General features: G+C 41.3%; 1 protein-coding gene across 1 annotated transcript in view; it reads left to right on the top strand.

The window, feature by feature from the left end:
- Nucleotides 1–1,084: 1,084 nt before the first annotated feature.
- Nucleotides 1,085–22,014, top strand: part of LOC142244227 (Y+L amino acid transporter 2-like) — an 85,484-nt gene continuing 64,554 nt past the window's right edge. Inside the window, exons 1-2 of the mRNA XM_075316430.1 lie at nt 1,085–1,529; nt 4,402–4,527. Of these exons, the coding sequence (XP_075172545.1) occupies nt 1,085–1,529; nt 4,402–4,527 (571 nt within the window). The remainder of the gene's footprint in view (nt 1,530–4,401; nt 4,528–22,014) is intronic.

The raw sequence follows: 22,014 nt of genomic DNA on the forward strand, positions 1-22,014 counted from the left end.
TCCAGAACCGTGAGCTCCGAACAACAGGTTAAATTTCCCTCATTACTGACTATCCAGCAAGGGCCCCCTAAACCTCCATGCCCCTGTACGACTGCACCAACTGCACCGGCGGTATGTCTGCCACTGGTAAGGCAGCATATCTTTGCATTTTGTGTACAGCAACAATGACCATTTATTAGCTTTAGATTCTGGTAGAGTTTAACTTATAGGACCTGCAACTCACCCCTGAAAAACCTTTAATGGGACACACCATGCACCAGTCTTCTGATAGAAAATAAAATTGAATTATAATAAATATATAAATAGTAGTATACCAATGATATTAATACCTACAACACTAAAAATGAGTCGCGATTACCTGAAAACGGAATTAAAGGACTTCTGTGACGTAAAAGTGAACACATATCTCAAGATGGGTCAGGGGGTGGCCAAATAATGTAAGAAACTCTTTAAAGATCTTACCTAAATCATTGAGTAACACTTTTTATTTCATCTTTCTATTCATTATGTAAGACTACTAAATAGGTCATCAGGGGCTTGTATGTACTGCACTTGATATGGCTTGTACTTTACCTGGTCAGTTAATGATATATTGTAAACTCTTTGACCTCTTCTGTAACCCTTTACCTAAATTTTAGAGCATTCATTTTGAGCATGTGCTGGCAGTACACTAGACCTGTAAATTGCAACATTTAGCACATGGCCAGAACAAAGGTCCCTAAAACAAGGTCAAATTTGGGTTGTGGACACAGATCATTAACTTCCCACATATTGAGCTTTGGTACTACATTTCTGCTAAGTGCAACTTCCTAAAATTGTTGTCTGCCACAAGGACCAGCGGCACTGCTTTTTCTACCTGGATCCATTTCAGTTCTTTCTGCTTCTGTAAGTTCATAATTACAATGTTGTGCCATATGAATGTTATTGACTTCGCAAATAGCTATTACAATTATTTCATTTGTACAGTAACTATAACTAATATTTATATTAATAATTTTAGACCTATGTTTACCCTAAATAATATCCAGTATAATCCTCCTGGCATCTGAAGTCTTCACGTTACTTGAAAACTGACTGAATAAAAATGAAGAACAGTTCCCAAGATATTTCGAAAGACTCTATAAAACTTAAGAAAGAAATTTCACTTCTACATGGCGTTAGTTTGGTCATTGGAAATACAATTGGTGCAGGAATATTTGTTTCACCAAAAGGAGTCCTTATGTACAGCGGATCTTACGGTTTGTCTTTGATCATCTGGGTTCTTGGAGGAATGTTCTCTGTGATTGGAGCTCTCTGCTATGCTGAATTGGGTACGACAATCACTAAATCAGGAGCAAGCTATATTTATATAAAGGAGACATTTGGTGGATTTTTGGCTTTTTTAAACCTTTGGACTAACATGTTAATAATCTATCCAGCCAGTCAAGCTATACTTGCAGTCACATTTTCCCAGTACATGCTCGAGCCATTTTTCCCAACCTGTTCTTTACCTCAGTCCGCAGTCTACCTCCTTTCAGTAGTGTGTGTAGGTGAGTAAACATTAATGATTACTTAATTTTACATTACATTTATAAATTATGTAAAATTTATATTATCCTTGGGGCTGTAACATTAAAACCACCAACCGAATACTGTGTATAAGTATGTTGCCAAAGGAAAAATAACCAGTCAATGCTTCTGGAGGTATCCTGTGGAATTAATCCAAGAATTGGACTTGTTTTTCTAGTATATTCATTAAGATTTGCAAATGTGGGGCATGAAATCACCACCTAGAACCTTTTATCATGTTCTCCCAATTATCCTGGAACATTTAATTGGCACATTATCCTGCTTCAAAAATTGTCACTTGTTACCTAATATATCCCACCCATAGACAGTTACCATTGTAATGAGATGATAAAGGAATACAGCAGCACCAGATAAAAAGATATAGATGCAAGCCCCAATGACCCCATCCATTAGTCCTATACTGGAGTTAAAATAAGGGAAAGAGAGGCAGCGTACAGAAAAATATAATACATATCAAATTTTACACTGATCAGCCATAATATTAAAACCACAGAAGGTGAAGTGAACAACACTGCCTATCTCATTACAAAATATTGGAAAATAATGTATATACCCATACAATGTTTGATCTATACAATCCTTTTTTATTGTTTGAAAAAAGATAGTAATAGCTGAAATATTGCAATGATAAATAAATAATTTTTCCTTTATGCCACCACCTTTATCAGTATTTTGCAATTTGGCCGGAGTAACACTTGCGAGTGACTCACGTGTAACTTGTGTGAATCTCGCATCGCATCACCTGACACGGCGGCTCACTCTCTTGACAGTAGCTTCTCAGCTGCATAGAAATACATGCAGCCAATCCGCTCCTGTCAGGAGACTGTGCGGCCATGCCAAGTGATGCGATGCGAGGCTCGTGCAAGTCACTCACAAGTGTGACTATGGCGTTAGTTAGACAGTGTTGTTCATGCTATATGTGGCAGAAAGATAACACTGCACATCACCTTAAAAATCTAATCCCCGTTGTCAAACATGGTGGTGGCAGCATCATGCTGTGGGGATGCTTTTCTTCAGCAGGGAAAGAGAAGCTTGTCAGAGTTGATGGGAAAATGGATAGAGCTAAATACATGGCAATCATGGAAGAAAACCTGTTAGACCACGTGCACACATTGATTATTTAGTGAGGTTTTTACATCAGTATTTGTAAGCCAAAAACCAGGCGTATGTAAAATAATGCAGAAGTGGTGCCGTGTTTCTATTATAACTTTTCTCTGATTGTTCCATTCCTGGTTTCGGCTTAGTAATACTTAGGTAAAAAAAACTCACCAAATACTGAAGGTGTGAATGTGGCCTTAGAGGCTGCAAAAGACCGGAGACTGGGGTGTAGGGTCACCTTCCAGCAGGACAATGACAAACATCCTGCCAGAGCTACAATGGCTGGTTTAGATCAAAGCATATTAATGTATTTGAATGGTCCAAAGTCCAGACCTAAGTCCCATTGAGAATCTGTGGTAAGACTTGAAATTTCTTGTTCACAGATGCTCTACAACCAATCTCACTGAGCTAGAGATATTTTGCAAATAAAAATGGGCAAAAATTTCAGCCTCTAGATGTGAAAAGCTGATAGAGACATCCCCCAAAAGACTTGCAGCAGCAACTGCAGCGAAAAATGGTCCTACAACGTATTAACTCAATGCGGCTGAATACAAATGCACGTTACAATTTTCAGAATTATATTTGTTCACAGTTGCCAACTTTGACTTTTTATTTTTTCTGGACAGCTTTTAAAAAAATTATTAGACAGAAGATATTTTTTATGGACATAATGGAAAACCATAATAAATCATTCTGATTTTGTGCGATTCATGTCTACAGCCCATAAATCTGATATGAAGACATCAGCTGCATTCACTAGAAATTGTAAAATGATGATAATTACAGTCTAAATAATCTGTATAAGTCTCTTCAGCTTAAAAAATAAGAAAGACGGATGCCTCAAAAAACATTTACGGACAGAGCAAGAAAGTGCACTATTCTTATGGACTGCCCAGGAATTTCTTGATGGTTGACAATCCTGTAGCTGCTTAGTGTTGGTATATCTCATAAAATCCCAATAAAATACATTTAAGTTTGAGGGTGTAACTGTGGGAAAGTATAAGGAGTATTAATAATTTTTCAAGGCACTCTATTTCTATAAAATATTACATTTTATATTAATAAATTCATAACAGTGTCCTAATAACAATGACAGTCACAGTGACATCATAACATTGCTAGTATGAGTATAATAAAGAATGCCAGAGTGCCCCAGAAATGGGGGCAGCCACGTTGACTCCATCTGAAGAGCTATTCTAACAGTAAAAACTTCAATGGGCTTATAACAAAGCCATAAAAAGAGACTGCCAGGTAAACCCCAAATAAAACAGACGTCCACGTTCCCCTCATAACATTGCCACTCGAGTGGTCTAAGTTTCCCAAAAAACTTTCTCCCAGCTCCATCTCTTCTTTCACAAACTACTGACTTGTGGGCAAGCTAGTACCATTTATACTTACTTTCCTCTCTTGTCACTGATCTCTGGAAACGGTTATTGTGCAGCAGGAGTATTCCAGATATGGTCTAGAATTGGTAAAAAGTAAAAGGATAAGGCTGGAGTCACACTTGCGTGTAACTCGCTCGAGGATCACATTGCATAGCCAGGGCTGGCCACTTGCTCTCCTGAAAGGAGCATGTCAGCTGCATGGAGAGCTGCCAGATGGTCCAGGAGATGCGATGCGATCCTCGCAGGAGTCAAACGCAAGAGTGACTCCGGCCTTAAAGTAAGAAAGTGCCGGCTTATGCATTGTTAAATTGCTCTTTTATCTGTAATCTAATGACTGTCTCTATTATAGCATTTTTAACAGCTGTGAATTGTGCAAAAGTCAAATGGGGAGCCGTCCTCCAAGTGCTGGCAACATTTGCCAAAGTCTTAGCTCTGGTCATAATCATCATTGCAGGAACGGTCAGATTGTGCCAGGGTAAGTAATGACATTCTCATAAATAGTTAAATATGATCAAACTGGATTACGGATTTCTCTATAGTGGTAAAGCTGGCAAGAAAGTTAATTATATTTTTATTCTACAAATATAATGTGGGAAATTTATTTAGCTAAATCTATCAAACTTCTAGAATAATTTTTACCAAAAAGCTCTTTCATGATATACGTCTCTTACATAATATTTATGTCTTAGACACTTTTTTAACAAGGGCTAAGACCAAGCTGAAGATTCCATGGTGTAGGGGAAAGAATTGTGGTTGTACACATAATATTGTGCAGAAAAAAATTATAGATTACTGGCACAAACTAAGCCATCTAAGGCCCCCTTCACACGTCAATGATTCAGGTACATATGTGACAGTTTGTATTCGTGCCAGAATTACGGATATACATAGACCAATTAAGATCAATCGGTCTGCGCGCACATCAGTGATTTCTCACTGACTGTGTCTCTGTGTGGCGTACACACGTGTACATGATTTCTGCACGGAGACATGTCCGTTTTTTCTGGCATTACTGATGTCCCAATGACCACACAATGGTACAGTCCATGAAATACATACCAGAAAATCATGTAAATTTAAAATAAAAAGCGTGTTAAACTTACCTTCTCCAGCGACGCTGTCTCAGGCTGCTGCTGCCTCTGCTTCCAGGCCGGCTAATTATTGTCATGCATGTGTATTTATGCACTGCACAGCCGACCTGGAAGTAGCTGCAGAGGGGAGACAGCAGCGGCCGAAATCAGCATCCGGCCCCCTTCACACATCCGTGAAAATCACGCACGTGTTTCACGGACGTGTCAAAGGTGCGTTTTCCCCTCCGTGTGCCGTTTTTATGGCACTACGTGTGTTATCCGTGTGTTATCCGTGATAACACATGGAGAACGGAACTTTCTGCTCACCTGTCCCTGGCGTTGCTGTCCGTGGTGCTGATCTTCGGTCTCCAGCCCTCCCGACTCCCTGCTGCTGCAGCTTTCGGCCACAGTGAAGTGAAGTGAATATTAAATGAGCATAATGAGCGGCCGTCGGCAGCAAGTGATAGCTGCGGCAGAGACAGGAGGGCTGGAGAAAGTGAGTAAAGATTTTTTTTTTCTCCGGCCCATGTCACACGGGCCCACATCCACACTACATCTGTGTAGTATAGGTGTGGGCCGTGTGACACCCGTGCTGCCGGAGAAAAACAAACATGCATCCGTGTGGAGCACACGGACACACATCTGCTCCACACGGAGGCACGGGACAATGGCTGCACACGTGCGTGCACATAAACCCATTGATTTTAATGGGTTTACGTGTGCCTGTGTGTTTGGTACATGCGGGCACGGACCTAGCACGTACCGGAGACACGTGAGTATTAGGGGGTGTTAAAAAATACGGTTGACGTGACATATGCTAAGCCAGTATATTAATGATTGGAGAGAAATAGGTGCAAAAACATATGTGGATTTATTCAGTAGAAGTTAAAGTCATTACAGAAAAGTTACTGTCTTGGCTTTAGTTAATGAAGAGAAATAGACAGGTAGATAGAGAAAAAGAGAGTTCATTTGTCTTACATAGCTGTGATGTTATGATAAGCCGTCATCTTTCTCTGGATCGTCAGGGTGAGAATGCTCCCATTCTTCTTCTTCTTCTGAGTGCGACCCTGCTTTGAAGTGTGGTCTGCTTATATAATTCAAACCCCACCCCCTGATTCTCCTTATCTCTTTACATGGTGTCAAGAACTAACTATCCTTTTTAGTTATCCATTATGTCATATCACGTGATTCATAATTTGCAAGATAAGTGTCCTGCGCAGTGGAGAATTGTAAAACTAAACCACTTTACCTCAATTCAGCAACTCCTGATATAGGAGAATAAACCTCTTCAAATTTAGAGAAAACAGCATTCAGAGGTTAAAATTTAACTTTTAATCTATTATATTAAAATTCTTTTTAGACTAAAATATTAACCCAAAGTTCTCTGGATTGCTGTCGTCACACAACCCTCACAGCCCCAGAGAACCTATGACATAACAAAACAATCAAAAAAACACAATAAACACAAATCAAAATTGAGTATGATGGTTAACACTCCAATAAGGACAGTGGTCCAATATGAGTATCTAAAAAAATCATCAAAAACAACTCAATATAACAAACACATAATGCATGGTAATCCTCAAAGAGGAATTTACCAATTCAAAATTGATAGAGTGAGTTAGGATTGATCTCACCCATTCTTGCAGCTTGGGGTGCAAAAGGCTTCCTCTATATGGGTCCACACAGCGTCAGCTGGCCCTATACTGACCCTAGAAGACCTTCATAACATCTAACACCCCAAAGCTTCTGCTCTTACAAGAACAGACCACATCTAATCCTCTCTTGTGCCCCTACAATATTCCTGGCCCTCGTCCCGACGCGTTTCATCACTTCCGACTCATCAGGGGACTTCAGTATTGCATTAGAGGTAACAGGTCCTACACCCAGACTCACATAGGAGCTGATGCAGGCACAGAAGAGGGTATATATACATAGCAGAGCCAATCATGAAATGCACTTAATCAGAAACTCACCAATGGCCAGTTTCATCCCCAGGTGTTCACATTCAGTCATTATTATCACTTTCCACTATATGATGTCACGCTATATATAGAAGCACATGGTGGCTAAGTGCAGCGTGCGTTCCAGAGTAAAACATGTATATCCGGTGTGTATACCACATCCGGAATCTTTCCGGATGTCTCTCTCAAACAACCAATCGGAACGCGCCATACTGGCGCGCCTCTCAGCCAATACCGTTCCTCCAAATACAGATATTGGGGGCGTGTTTGCTTCCTGATGGGGCGGATCCTCGAACTGCCCAGGACACACTGCGCAGGCTCTTCCTGTGGAACGCACACATCCGCGTTCCACACAGAAGTCACCGGATGTACGAAAACACGTCAAATCCGGTTTCCCCAAGCAAGCGCGTCACTAAGGCACCGTTCATATGCAGAACCAATCACAGATGGGGGCATGTTTGCCACTGCGTGACGTGTCTCACAGAGGCACAGCTCTCCGATGCTTCATGCAGCTCCCTGCAAGGAGCATGGAAACATGCGCTCCACATCACGTGGTTGGAATTCAATGCTATATGTTATCTTAATTAACCTCCGTAGGTTATGGTATCTTTAGATCGCTACATATACCGAGCACAACAGATTATGCTGTGCAGCTTCTACAACAGAGGATCTCCCTAAATTAAAATCACTAATAGGGGATAGTATGACATCCATTTGCTCTCATATACACCAAAGGTACATATATTGTGCATAATTTAAACATGGGATCGCCTATTTCTTCAACCCTCTCCCCTCAAATATCATAACATGAGGGGGGGGGGGGGAATCAAAACATCACCAATGATTATTAAACGTAGCTACTTTCCTACATGCATGTCAGTGGACTCATGCTATCAGTTCTAGGAGGGCTACAAAACAATCATACAAAACATCATATGTAATGTAAAGAATGTTCTACTGGATTGGAAAGGTTGTTAAAATGTATTCAATTATATGACTGATAATGATGGAAAATGGTGGGGGAAGGTGTGCTGTGAGATCTATATGTTACAATTGACTTTCGCTGTACATCATTCATATAGTTCAATCAATGCCCAAACATAGCAGTGGCACATAGATTGGGTTCTAGATAGGGAGACGGGACAAGCCATCAATCCCGAACTGTAGGGTTACAAAATCATTATTCATTATTACAGGTTATCTTTGGCAGTTGTCCAACTGGACCTAGATGAAACTGGCGAATTGCAAATGTTCATTTAATCCTTGCGGAGATAAAGTACCCAAGGTAAAAATCCATTTAGTCTCTCTTTGAAGTACTTTTTGATCCCAATTTCCTCCCCTTTTGGGTCTCGGAATCAAATCAATGCCAACAAATCGTATCACTGAGGGATCACCACCATGCTTGGCCCAGACATGTCTGGCCAACGGTTTGTCTCTCTGGTGCTCAATGTCACCGAGGTGATCCCCTATTCGACGTCTGAATTCACGTATGGTTTTACCCACGTATTCAAGTCCGCAGGAACACGTGGCCTTATATACCACTCCCTGGGAACGACAATTGATGAAATGGCGGATTTCAAAGGTTCTGTTGAGGACATTGCTCCTAAAATTTTTCCCTATCTCTATAAAGGGGCATGCAATACATTTGGAGCATTTATAGCACCCTTTAAGTTCTCTAGAAAGCCAGTTTGTTTCATGGCTCCTTTCAAAATGGCTATGTACTAGCCTATCGCCGAGAGATTTCCCTTTTTTGTATGTAATCAAGGGTCGGCGAGAGAGTGAAGGGCCTACATCTCTGTCCATCAACAATACTGGCCAATGTCGTTCAAGAATTTTACGAACCTCCATAGCTCCATTATCAAATGTGGTAATGAATCGTGTGGTATTCTCCTCATTAATTGGTTTCTGTCGACTAGCTAGCAGTTCTGCTCGGGGGATATTCTTGGCTTCATGATATGCTTTTTTTAGGATCTCTTTAGGGTAACCTCTTTCCCTAAATTTGTCACGGAGTGTCGTTGCCTGCATCTCAAATACACGTTTGTCAGTGCAATTCCTCCGTATTCGAAAGTATTGACCTTTTGGAATTCCTCTCCTCAGGTGGAAGGGATGACTACTTTCCCACCTGAGGAGGGAATTCGTAGCAGTGGGCTTATGATACGTTGATGTGGAGATTTCGCCCATGCTATTTTTTTGGATGAGAATATCCAGAAAGGGAAGAGTTTCTTCCTCTATGACATATGTAAATCTGAGGTTGATGTCATTCTGATTTAGACCCGCTACATAGTCAACTAACTCCCCTCTTGGTCCATTCCATACAATCAGAATGTCATAACCACTTTACCATAGAATGTAAAATATATAGACCTCTTTGAAGCTCGCTGACCCTTTGACCTTAGTGTAACACTAAGAAGACTTCCAATGCTAATTTCAGATCTTTGCACAAATTCCAGTTAGAATATAGCACTACGCTGTCAGCTTTGATGAACAATGTCAGATGGCTTTGGTTCTACAATGTCAAAGACTTTGGTTAGAAATTTCAACTCACAGGCTCTCTTAAAGGGATGGGTGAAATACACACATTATATGAATGTATGTATTCAAGTTTATGAATCAAATCTCCATAAACTCACTATTTTACAGTCCCCCCTTTTTGAAGATTTGATCAAACGGAGTGAATTGAGTTGTAGAAGAGATTGAACCTCTTATACTCATGAGTATGAAGGGTACCTTGTCAACCCAAGTGTTACCTTTGTCCAAAAGCATCTTTGCAATTCTGGATTTGATTGTTCTATTCATTCTTTCCACAATTCCCGCAGATTGTGGATGATAGGGGACATGAAATTGCTGTCGTGCCCCTAGAATAGCACAAGCAGTTTGCATGATTTTACCTGTGAAATGGCTACCTCGATCGGAGGTAATCATCCTTGGGATCCCCCAAGTACAAAAGACATGTTGTACCAATTCCCTTGCTGTGGACAAAGCATCATCTTTCCTAACAGGTAATATTTCTACCCATTTTGAGAACACATCTACCACAATCAATGCATACATGAGACCATGTTTACCTGAGGGTAAAGGACCAATATAGTCTATTTGCAGTGTAGACCATGGACCATCTGCAGGTGCGATTCATAGAAGTGGTGGCTTCTGTCCTTTAGGTCTTGGATTTATTTGGGCACAAATGAGACATGATAGTACAACACTTTGAACTGTTTCGTCCATTTTTTCCCAATAAAATTTCTCCTTGAGAATGACTAACAATTTCTGTTGACCCAAGTGGCCTAAACTCTCATGGTTGTATCGAGTGAATTCTACCTGTAGATGTTTTGGTACAACGGGACGCAATTCTCCATTTGAATTGTGACACAAAACCCCATTTTCACAGATAAAAGGAGGCTTTGGATCATCCTGAGAAGTAACAAGAGAAGGATCTTTTCTCTGTTCTTCTGCAAATGAAGGTATGTACGTGTCTGCTCTTTGAACCGCTGAAATCTCAGAAGGTTCAGAGTCAAACACTTCCTCACCTGTCAGGGCAGCTTCTTTGGCTAGAGCATCTGCGGTTGCATTTCCTACAGATAACTCATCATCAGATCTTTTATGTGCAGCGACTTTTACTATAGCAAATCTATTTGGGGCCCTAGATGCCATCTCAAAAATTGATTTTAGAGTATCGCTGTGCACCAAGATTTTGTTGGAGGAATCTACATAGCCTCTCCTCTCCCAGATAGGCAGATAATCAGTTAGGGACCTGACAACATAGGAGCTATCACTGTAGATTACCATTGGAGTCTGATCATCAGCTTCATTCAGCTGTAGGACCATTCTTACCGCTTCTATCTCTGCCCTTTGAGCTGAGAAATGACTCGGTAACTTGTGTTTTACCACTTGTCCTCGCTTGGAATAGAAAATTCTATATCCTGTGTGATAGTGTCCTTCCAGAAAAAATCTAGAACCGTCTACAAACACAGGTTCATCTGCGTCTTCCGACTGTCGTCTGAAGAGAGATGGACTTGGTTCATGGAACGTTTGCAGACAATCATGGGTTTGTCCTTGATACTGCATCAATTGAGGAAGAACATATTTGGCCTTATAATCTACCTCAATTTGATTTGGAGACAATGAGAGCAACCAATGGGCAAATCTCTGATGTGACACACCTGGGATATTTTTCTCAAAGAGAAGTTTCAGTGTGGAATGTGGCGTTTGGAGAATAACCTTTTGGAACCTGATGATGTGCTGAGTGATTTTTATCGCAAAATACACTCCCACCAGGTGTCTTGCGCACACCTCAAACCCCCTCTCAACAGGTGAGAGAAGCTTAGAGAAGTAACCCAAGATTCTCCATTCCCCCCCTTGCAGCTGCAGCAAAACCACAGAGATGCTTGTCTCTGAAGTGTGTGCTTGAAGCGCAAAAGGTGCGTTCTTTTCCACCATACTTAACGCAGGTGCGTGTTGTAAATCATGTTTCAATTGTGTGAAGGCTTTTTCCTGTTCGACACCCCAGGGACCAAAATAATCATCATTATCACCTTTTAAAAGATCATACAAAGGTCTGGCTTTGTCAGCAAAATTTTCAATGAAATCCCTTGAGTAATTTACAAGTCCTAAAAAATGTCTTAGTGCCTTGTGTGATGTTGGAATTGGAAGGGATGCGATTGCCTCAATTCTGTCCTGTAGGGGTCGCCGTGTACCTGGACTTAGCAGAACTCCTAAAAACCTGACCTCAGTCTGCATCAGCTTGACCTTTTTGGTATTCAGTTTTAAACCTGCATCATGCAGCAGCTCAAACAATTCTGCAAGTAGAGTCACGTGCAACTCCTCATCCTCTGTACTCAACAAGATATCGTCCACATATTGCAATAAACATTCCGGACGAGAAAATTTCGACAAAACTAGCTAGCGCCTGATGAAAAATGCTTGGCGACATACTAGCCCCTTGAGGAAGACAACAAAATACAAATTGTTGATCCAGGTGGTTAAATGCAAGCCTATATTGACAACTTTTCTCAATCAGTATACTGAAGAAACCATTACTGATATCCAATACTGAGAAATACTTTGCCTTTGCATTCAATCTCGACATCATGTCATGTGTATCAGCTACAATCGGTGCAACGTTGGGAGTAAACTTATTGAACATCCTCAAGTCCAATAACATCCGATAGCTACCATCGCTTTTCAGAACACACCACAATGGATTGTTACAAACAGAATTTGCCTTACGTATCACACCTTGAGCCAACAATTCCTGAATAATTTTAGACATCGGAGCAACTGACTCTGGAGGCAACTTATACTGACGCTGTGGAGGCGGATCTCGGCCTTCAATTTTAACAACAACATCCTTCATGGTTCCAACCTCATTCCTGTACTGAGCCCATAAAGAAGGAAACCGCTGTACTATCTCAGTCAATACTTCATCACCACCAGTTTCAGGCCACAAATGATCTGCTGACACTACATCGGTCAAACAAATGGTCCCGACATGACTATATTCAATTGGATCAATAAGTACCGCCTTACAACCGTTAGAGTCTTTCCAAACTGTTTTGTTACCCAAATCAATAATCCAGCCATGCTTTTCCATAAAATCAGTGCCAATTATATTCTCAGCATCCTGACAACACCAAATATCCATTTTCGTTTTCAAAAAACCAGGTATTTCCAAAGAAACATCCTGCGCTAATGTCACCTTTGTTCCATTTTTACCACTGAAACCAACAATTGTACATACAGGGGAATCTGGCTTTAAATGCAAATCAACATTTGTGACACTCAATTGCGCACCTGTATCAAGGAGAAATGTTACTTCCTGACCTTCAAGATTTACCTTTAAAAATGGTCGACCACAGCTATCCATTGAAACTTGAGTGACAAATTCCAGTGGATGGAGCCTGGACACCGGCTTTGCTAGTCAGGATGATGGAGAAGGGAGAAGAGCAGCAGGTGTCTTGCTCCTTCCATCCAATCCCTGTATGGTCATTTCCCTAATTTGTCTGGTCAGAGGTGCATATGGTGATTGGTTATTTCTGTTGTCAGTATGAGTGGGCGTGTATGAATGTGGAGGTGCTGAAGATGGGGGAGGTGCACTGGATGTGTTTGGCATCAGTCCATTTTCTTTACCCAGCCTTTCCTCAGCTCCCGCCCTTAGGAAATTCTTGCATTCCCACTTCAGATGTCCGGGTAGGCCACAGTAGTAGCAATGTATATTGCTCTTTCTGTTACCCCCCCTGAATTCTTGATTTTAGAATTCAACACCGGTCTTTTGTTTTTGGTCTGCTTTTCCTGGGATACTAATGTGTCAGTGGACCCCTCTATCATGGCTATTTTTGACTTTACCTGATTTTGCTTCATTCGTCTATCAATAAATGACGTGGCCTCTTGTAGATTGTCCATCCTAGAAGCAATTTCGAATGAAGCAGGGTCCAAATATTTAAACTTTTTAACAAAAGCCTTGACCATGGAAGTCGGTTCTTAATCAGGTCCAATTTCCATTATCATTCTATAAGCCTGTTCGAATTTCACTAAGAATATGTATGGATCCTCCTGTATGTGTGTTTTAAGGTTTTCTAACAATTCGACTGTTGGGGTAGACTCCTGTGGTAAAAAGAATTAACTGTCTCAGCCTATCTTCCTTTGTGTCATGGATCAGGTCATCGTGTTCGTTTGGCCTAGGTGTTGCTTGTAACCTTTTTGCCATGTGGGAGGGAAGCCATACCCTGAATATCTTGTTTCTCTGATCATTCGTCAGATTATATTTATCCGAATGTGACTCAAAAATGTCCGCATTATGGAAGGCGTCCATTTTATCATCATATTTGGGTATGTCTTTAATGATTTTCATTAATTGGTCATGGATCTTAATGTTAAGACGGGCTGCCTTGTCATGTAACTTCTTTTTTCGCAGTCCCTCCTCATTTAGACTCTCGTCCTCAGCTGCGTCCAGCCGTTCCGGTATGACGGAACCTGAGGCAGGTGATGCGGAAGCATCTTTCGTGTTCTGTCTCGTATTAACAGATACATATTTAATATCTTTCCGTAATTTTGATATTAAATCTGCTCTTGTTTCCAACTGATCCTCCAGATGTCCGATATGTTCTGCTAATATTGAACAATTTGGACAATCTGTTGTTTCTGCATCTGTGATGTGTGTATCTGTTGTATTGGGTGTATCTGTGGTATTGGGTGTATCAGTCACCATGCAGATGGTGTGTGCTGATTGCTGTGCCCCACCCACCATGGAGTTGTAAGTGTAAACCATACCCAATACATTCTGTATCTTTTTCTGTAACCATTTCACAGTAAAAAACTTCTTATCTAACTTAGCATTCTCAATTTCACATTGCCGGTACAGATTTGACCATAACTGTGCGTCACTATGTGTATGGTCAAAAGAATACCCTACATTACTTTTTCTAGAATAATCATGAATGAAATCCATATCTCACCAATATGTGATGCGTTGTCCTGGAATGGCTCCAATCGTCTATGGGTCGATCGTCCTGGAATGGCTCCAATCGTCTATGGGTCGATGGTCCTCTGTGTCCTAGAAAGATTACCCTGGGGATCTCCTGGATTGGAAGTCCTCAGATGTCCGTCAAGGCTTGACACATACGACCTCCGTGCAGCTTGTCACGTTAAACCTCTCCAAGGTTCCGTGATGTAGACACAGTGTAACGTCTTTGCCTGCAGTCTTGGACAGAGATTTTACTCACTGACCCCCCCTCATCGGACAAAAGGCAGGGAATGACGTAAGAAAAAGGGTCCCGCAGCAAGAAAAGGTAGTGTGAAAAAAAATCACTACGCACAGAAAACAGCTGTGCCTCTCAATCATTCATGCTGATGCTCGCCAAATATGTTAAAAAATACGGTTGACGTGACATATGCTAAGCCAGTATATTAATGATTGGAGAGAAATAGGTGCAAAAACATATGTGGATTTATTCAGTAGAAGTTAAAGTCATTACAGAAAAGTTACTGTCTTGGCTTTAGTTAATGAAGAGAAATAGACAGGTAGATAGAGAAAAAGAGAGTTCATTTGTCTTACATAGCTGTGATGTTATGATAAGCTGTCGTCTCTCTCTGGATCGTCAGGGTGAGAATGCTCCCATTCTTCTTCTTCTTCTTCTGAGTGCGACCCTTCTTTGAAGTGTGGTCTGCTTATATAATTCAAACCCCACCCCCTGATTCTCCTTATCTCTTTACATGGTGTCAAGAACTAACTATCCTTTTTAGTTATCCATTATGTCATATCACGTGATTCATAATTTGCAAGATAAGTGTCCTGCGCAGTGGAGACTTGTAAAACTAAACCACTTTACCATAGAATGTAAAATATATAGACCTCTTTGAAGATCGCTGACCCTTTGACCTTAGTGTAACACTAAGAAGACTTCCAATGCTAATTTCAGATCTTTGCACAAATTCCAGTTAGAATATAGCACTACGCTGTCAGCTTTGATGAACAATGTCAGATGGCTTTGGTTCTACCATGTCAAAGACTTTGGTTAGAAATTTCAACTCACAGGCTCTCTTAAAGGGATGGGCGAAATACACACATTATATGAATGTATGTATTCAAGTTTATGAATCAAATCTCCATAAACTCACTATTTTACAGGGGGCCTCTAGTAGAGTTCAGCACCACGGACAGCAGGAGTGTGGACAGGTGAGTATTATAAGTGCCTGATCTCCGTGTATTATCACGGATAGCACACAGAGATGTTGTCTCTGTTATCAGCCAGCAGTGGCTATGTATAATGACATATAATTGCGGATGTATCCTTGTATGGTTCTCTGAGGGTTATTAACTGGGGATGATGCGCCCCACTTTGAGGGCTTTTTTCCTGTTTTATATTTGTCATTTTGTAAATAATAAAGTTTTGTACTTTTAAAAAATTGTAATGCATTCAGCTCCACTTCTTATCTGAGTATTATAGTGCTCAGATTGTTGTTATTGATCAGTTTTTGAAGTGTGTTCATAAAGGACAATTGATATTTGAGTATTATAAGTGCCTGATCTCCGTGTATTATCACGGATAGCACACAGAGATCATACGTGTGACAAAATCAGGGCACATGGAGGGACATATGCACCTTTATCATGTCAGTGAAAAATTTCTGTGTTTTTCACTGACGTGTGAAGGGGGCCTAACAGGTAGTGTAAACTAAGTCGCGAAAGTCTTAATGATATGCCAAACCTATCAAATTGAAAGAACTATGGTAAATATGAATTAAAGGGTTTATCCACTACTTGGACAACCCCTTTTCATTCCCCATGTTCACCCCCATAAAAATAAAATGGCCTAAACTACCTCCGCTACTGGCGCTGTTCCAGTGGTATCAGAGCTCATGTTCCATGGGCTCAAGTAACATTGTTATGGCATGAGAGCCCCTCTCCCATTCAGCGCCGGCTTCTCTCTCCCCCTTAGGACAGTTATATAGTTTATAGGAAGTGAGAGCTGCGGCTGGCACTCACTTCCAGTTACTTACTTACATGCCCAAAGGGGAGAGAAAAGCTGGCACTGATTGTAAGCGGGACTCGCATGTCATAATTCTACATGAACCCAGGAAATGCGAGTTCCAACACCGCTGGAACAGAAACCATATCCCGGGTGTGTCATGCGTGACAGACAGTCCTGTGGTGTCTGGCAATAGAAGTTCACAGCATTTGGCTGTGCAAAATGCTCCCTGACTTTCTATTTTTCCTGCTGTCAGTATTCAGTGTCGGTATCTCCTCTGCTGATTTTTCATCCTTTTCCCTTTAGGATTCTGGGGATCTCCTTTTCCCTTCAGCTGCTAATCATCTGTTTTTCCCCTTTGATTTAAATACTCTCATTTTCTCTGGACTTGTGCTGGTAATATTCAGTTCCTTCACAAGCCCTTGATGTAAGCAGGTGATCTTCAGTAGGATCATGGCTGCTCTTTGCTGAACTTCTTACTGAGTCATCTAGTGATAAGTTGTTTGCTGTTTTCCCTCGTTTGTTATCCCTGTTTGTCCTTTAGGCCTAGTGCTGTTGACATAGAGCTCATCCCATCAGCTTTCTATCTATAGCCCAGATCAGGGTCAGCTAAGGGTCAGGTATCCAGCTCAGCGCATAGGTGCAGAACCTTTCTAGGGCAGAGAGGAAACCCAGGACCCAGCGGTAGGCTTGGTCACGGGTCACAATATCGCCCTTCCAAAGACACAGGGTTTCCCTTCTCTTTCACCGTTCGCTTGGTATTTTCCTGTACCTAGCATGACACACCGGCAGTGTAGATGAGTATAGGCTATTTTATTTTAATGGGGGTGAACATGGGGATTGAGAAAGGGTTGTCCAATTAGTGGACAACTCCTATAAGACTATCTAGTCTACATTTGCTCTGTCAAAAATGTATGCCGTTTTATTTGCTCCATCATAGTGTTATGTTCGATGGTAATAGCTTTCAAAAGATGTTACTTTCTATAATGGGCCTTGTGCATACACGAAAAGCAGAAGTGGTGTGTGCTGCCTGTCAGTCAAGAGAGCAGTCTAAGGCTATGTGCGCACTTACCGGATTTTGCCGCGGATTTTTTGCGGTTTTGCTGCATGTTTCGCTGCAGAAAATGTTCATAACATCTCTGCAGTGAATCACCAGCAAAACCTATGGGCAAAAAAATCCTGTGCACACTAGGCGGAATTTGACAGCTGCATGTTTTGCTGCGGGATTCCCGCAGCAAAAACAATTGCATGTCAATTCTTTTCCGCACGTCGCTGCGGGATTTCACTACATTGACTCCAATGTTAATCGTGAAATCCCGCAGGGAATAACGCAGGCAGCAAATTCTGTGCGGTTCACTGTGTTTTCCTGCGTTATTCCCTGCGGTATTTCGTGGTTTACCTCCGGTAATGTACATCGCCTGTCTGCGGTTTTGCAGGGAAGTGATGTCATTACAGGAAGAGGAAGCCGTGCAGAGAGTAAACACACACACACACACACATCACAGACACAGAATACAGACACAGAACACAGACACAGACACATAGAACACACATAGAAAGAAAACGGAAATATAGAAAACAAAGAACGTGGGCTACGCTGCATATTTACCTTCCAGCCAACGTAAGCACACAGCGGCGGCCCGGTATTCTCAGGCTGGGGAGGGAGAGGGGCAGGGTTAATGTCCCCCGCCTCACTCCCACCTCCCGCAGCCGAGAATATCAGCCGCAGCTGCCCCGGGACTGTCGCATGCATTATGCGGCAGCACCGGCGTGTCCCCGGCTCTTCCTGCCGCCGTGTAGCAGTGGCAGCAGGGTAATACAAGGGGTTAATGGTGGTGGATCACCGCCATTAACTCCAGGCGTGATCATGGCAGCGTCTATGTGACAGCTGACATGATCAACCCGTAAGTAAAGTGAATAAAACAGACACCGAAAAATCCTTTATTTTAAATAAAACAAACAAGCCTCGTTCACCATTTTATTAACCCCTCCCGCACCAGAGCTCCGGCGTAATCCACAGGTCCTGCGCTGCTTACATCCAGCCGCGACTGTCACAGACACAGCGCTGAATGAATGCAGCAGACAGCAGAGGTAATTACCGGTCATTTCCCACGGCCGGTAATGTGAACTCACTGCTGACCGTGGGAAATGTAGCGATCTGTCCTCTATCTATCTATTCCTCTATCTGTCTGTCTATCTGTCTATCCCTCTATCTATTCTTCTGTCTATCTATCTACTATCTTAGAATTAAATGACTTTTTTTTTTTTTTTTCAATGTGCTTTATTGCATTGAATGCAATAAAGCACATCCCAACCCGCACGCGGCAAAACCGCGGCAATACCGCGAACAATACCGCGGTGAAACCGCAGCAAACCGCGGCAAACCGCATGCGGTTTTCGGGTGCGGTTTGCCGCGGTTTTTTACCGCGGGTGCGGTAATCTTTAAGAGCATGCGGAATTTTCTCTAGAAAATTCCATTTCCCAGTGCGCACATAGCCTAAAGCTTCAGCAGCACCTTTCCTCAGCCGGCACAGTTTGTAGACAAGCCTGCCCAGTTCCTTAGTATGCACCAGAAGCAAGGACTACATGACTCTGGAGGAGATAAGGAACACTCTCAACTCCTTACTGGTGGAGTGCTGTACTTTATTAACTTTCTTATTTACTTATACTCCAAAGACTATTTCAGATGCTTATAGTTTTAGTTCTTTAAAAAGCTGTTACCAACCAGTATAAAACTCTGGTAGCAGTTTAGGGAGAATATACTTGATTAAATATTCCCTTGAAGCTACTTTGAGCAATAATTACATTACAGTCCATCAAAAAGACAAACTTGGACTAAAATTCAGCCTTGGCATTTTAAAGCACATGGGCCCAGTTCTTGTTCTGTAATTCTGCTCTGTAGTAGAACTACAGCATTTTCACTGTGTGTCGCAAAGAAAACATCAGCTCCAGAGTACATGACATTGTAATAACAATCATTCTGTGCACACAGAAGTGTAAATAGGCCAAGGACAGTCAACTTGCATATAGCAACCAATAGTAATTTATAATGGACTTTCACCATTTTCTACATGCTAATCTGGTAACATTATGATAAAGGGGGCTGCAAATCTGAAAAAAAAAACATATTTATTAGTGTGTATTATTCCCTGATGCGTGGGATAGATGCATAACTATGTATGTAATGACAGCTCTGCTCTTCTCCTGACACTTATAATCACACTAAGTGCGGGGATTGAAATCTAAGCAAATATCTCTGCAAAAAGAAATGAGAAATATAAAAATACATTTTATTCAGGTTTCCACACTCTTTATCATAATATGGCCAATTTAGTATGTAAAACTGGTGAAAGGTCCTGTTCAAAGACCTGAATCCATCTATAGAGAGGCCATTGTATGCAGAACAGGGCAGTAAAATCCTGACAAGTCTCAGTCAAGCATCTTTCCACCTGCAGTCTAGGATTCCCATCCTTTTCAACCACAAGTACCACAGCCAAATTTATCTGGATAATAAAGTGCATTTTTGGGGGAGCCTCATTTTACAAGGTATGTGATTCACCACTAATGATATAGTATTGAGTATAACAGCTTGGTATCCACCAATATTAAATACGCCTAAAATATAACTTTTAATAAATATATTAAAATAAAAGGACCAGACATACATAAATAGCGCAATAGCGCCTAAAAATTGTCAATTGTGATATCCTATATCTGGAGTATTAGAAGAATACTATCACAGACAATAAATGATAGGCAATAGATTGGTCGGCATTAGATAACCCTCAGTAAGTAATGCAAGGAGGGAAATAAAAGGCAACAATCTCACCCGTCTTCACTTCATTAAGGGTGAGTGTTCCTCAGCCGCAAGAAGGTGTAAGATACGGAGTTGCCACATCAATAAGATCCTGTGGCTTCCACACGTATTCCACGGGTTCTCTTTGCAAACAACTCCGATGTAATATAATAGAAACTTTTTCCTTTTCTCAACGCGTTTCAATAAATCCATAAATCATCAGGAGAATTAGAAAGGAAATGTGGTGTCTTTTAATGGAACCGGCATATCCGCCATGAGGTTCAGACACCCATCCGATGCCACATTGCTATGTCACTCCTAGGACCGGCACTTCAGCCACTATATGGGTCCAAAAAGATAATCAAATATTTAAAGTTATATTTTAGGCGTATTTAATATTGGTGGATACCAAGCTGTTATACTCTATTGTTCATACGGTATATCCATATCCAGTTGCTTTATTCTATCCTTGTTATTGATATGGCTGGCTTTTTGGCGACAGGACTAGACACAAGTGTGTGGGCCTCAGAGGCTAGGGAGGTCTTTTCAGAGGGGACCTTTTCACAAAAGAAATATATGCCATCCCTGAATGGTGCTTTCAGGGAGCTCACGAAAGTATACAAAAATAGAATCACCTCATGGTGGGAGATTCAATCCCTTGAAAGTTATCTAAAGGATAGAATTGTACCTCGCAACCTCAGAATATCCCTGACTCCCAACTTTCGCTACAAAAACTCAGAATTGACTACTAAGTGGCAAAAGGAAGTAACTGAGTGTTCTCTAAAATTGATGCTACTATTATTAGAAGAAGAGAAAAAGAACTTAGCGACTCTAGATATCCAACTAAAAGAGCAAACGGAGGTTACTAGAAAATTTGTAAATGAGAGTGAATTTGTGGCCAAGGAGACGGCTTTACAAAACACGATTGAGAAACACCAATATCATTTAAAAGAAAAAAAGCACAAATTTTATGTGAGGGATAAACAAGACTTCCGTGACAATAAAGCGTATTTTTTCCCAATAAATAGATTCAATAAACCAAGTGATACTGAAGGGACCTCAACGGATACGGAAGCCTCAGACACAGAGGGTGGTAGCCGTAACCGTAAAAACAAAAATAGAGGCAGAGGGAGATATCAGAACAGGGGTGGCCATAACCCAGGTCATTTTTTAGATCAGGGCCACTACCTGCGGAGCAAAAAGACCCCTCCGAATCTGTTTCCACAAACAGATCAAACCAGATAATCAACCTATCCAGTAAAACCTTGTCCGCCTCGGCCATGACGGTCCTAAGTAAAGGACTTTCGTTTGTCCCTACCACGGACTTTAATTTGTTTGAGGCGGTCAAGGACTTGAACCTATTTATTAGAAAGTTGAAATGGAAAAAACACTTTTCACTTGAAAATAAAAAAGCAGCTAGAGAAATGGGGATACCTGAGGATATCCTTGAGGATGTGAGGTTTCTGTTCAATCTGTCAGACCTGGACCCGAATTCGGTGGGAAAGGGCCCCTTCACAAACCTTAAATTGAAAAGTAAAAAGATGCCACCTATCACCAGTGATGTCAATTCCATTGACATTTTTTCCAACCTGGTGACTAGGGACCTTGAATCCCTTATGAGTAAACATAGGAGAAAATTCAATCTCAGTAAGTCTGAAATGGACTCCCTGA

The sequence above is a fragment of the Anomaloglossus baeobatrachus genome, chromosome 6 (assembly GCF_048569485.1).
Source record: "Anomaloglossus baeobatrachus isolate aAnoBae1 chromosome 6, aAnoBae1.hap1, whole genome shotgun sequence".
NCBI classification, from domain to species: Eukaryota; Metazoa; Chordata; class Amphibia; order Anura; family Aromobatidae; genus Anomaloglossus; species Anomaloglossus baeobatrachus.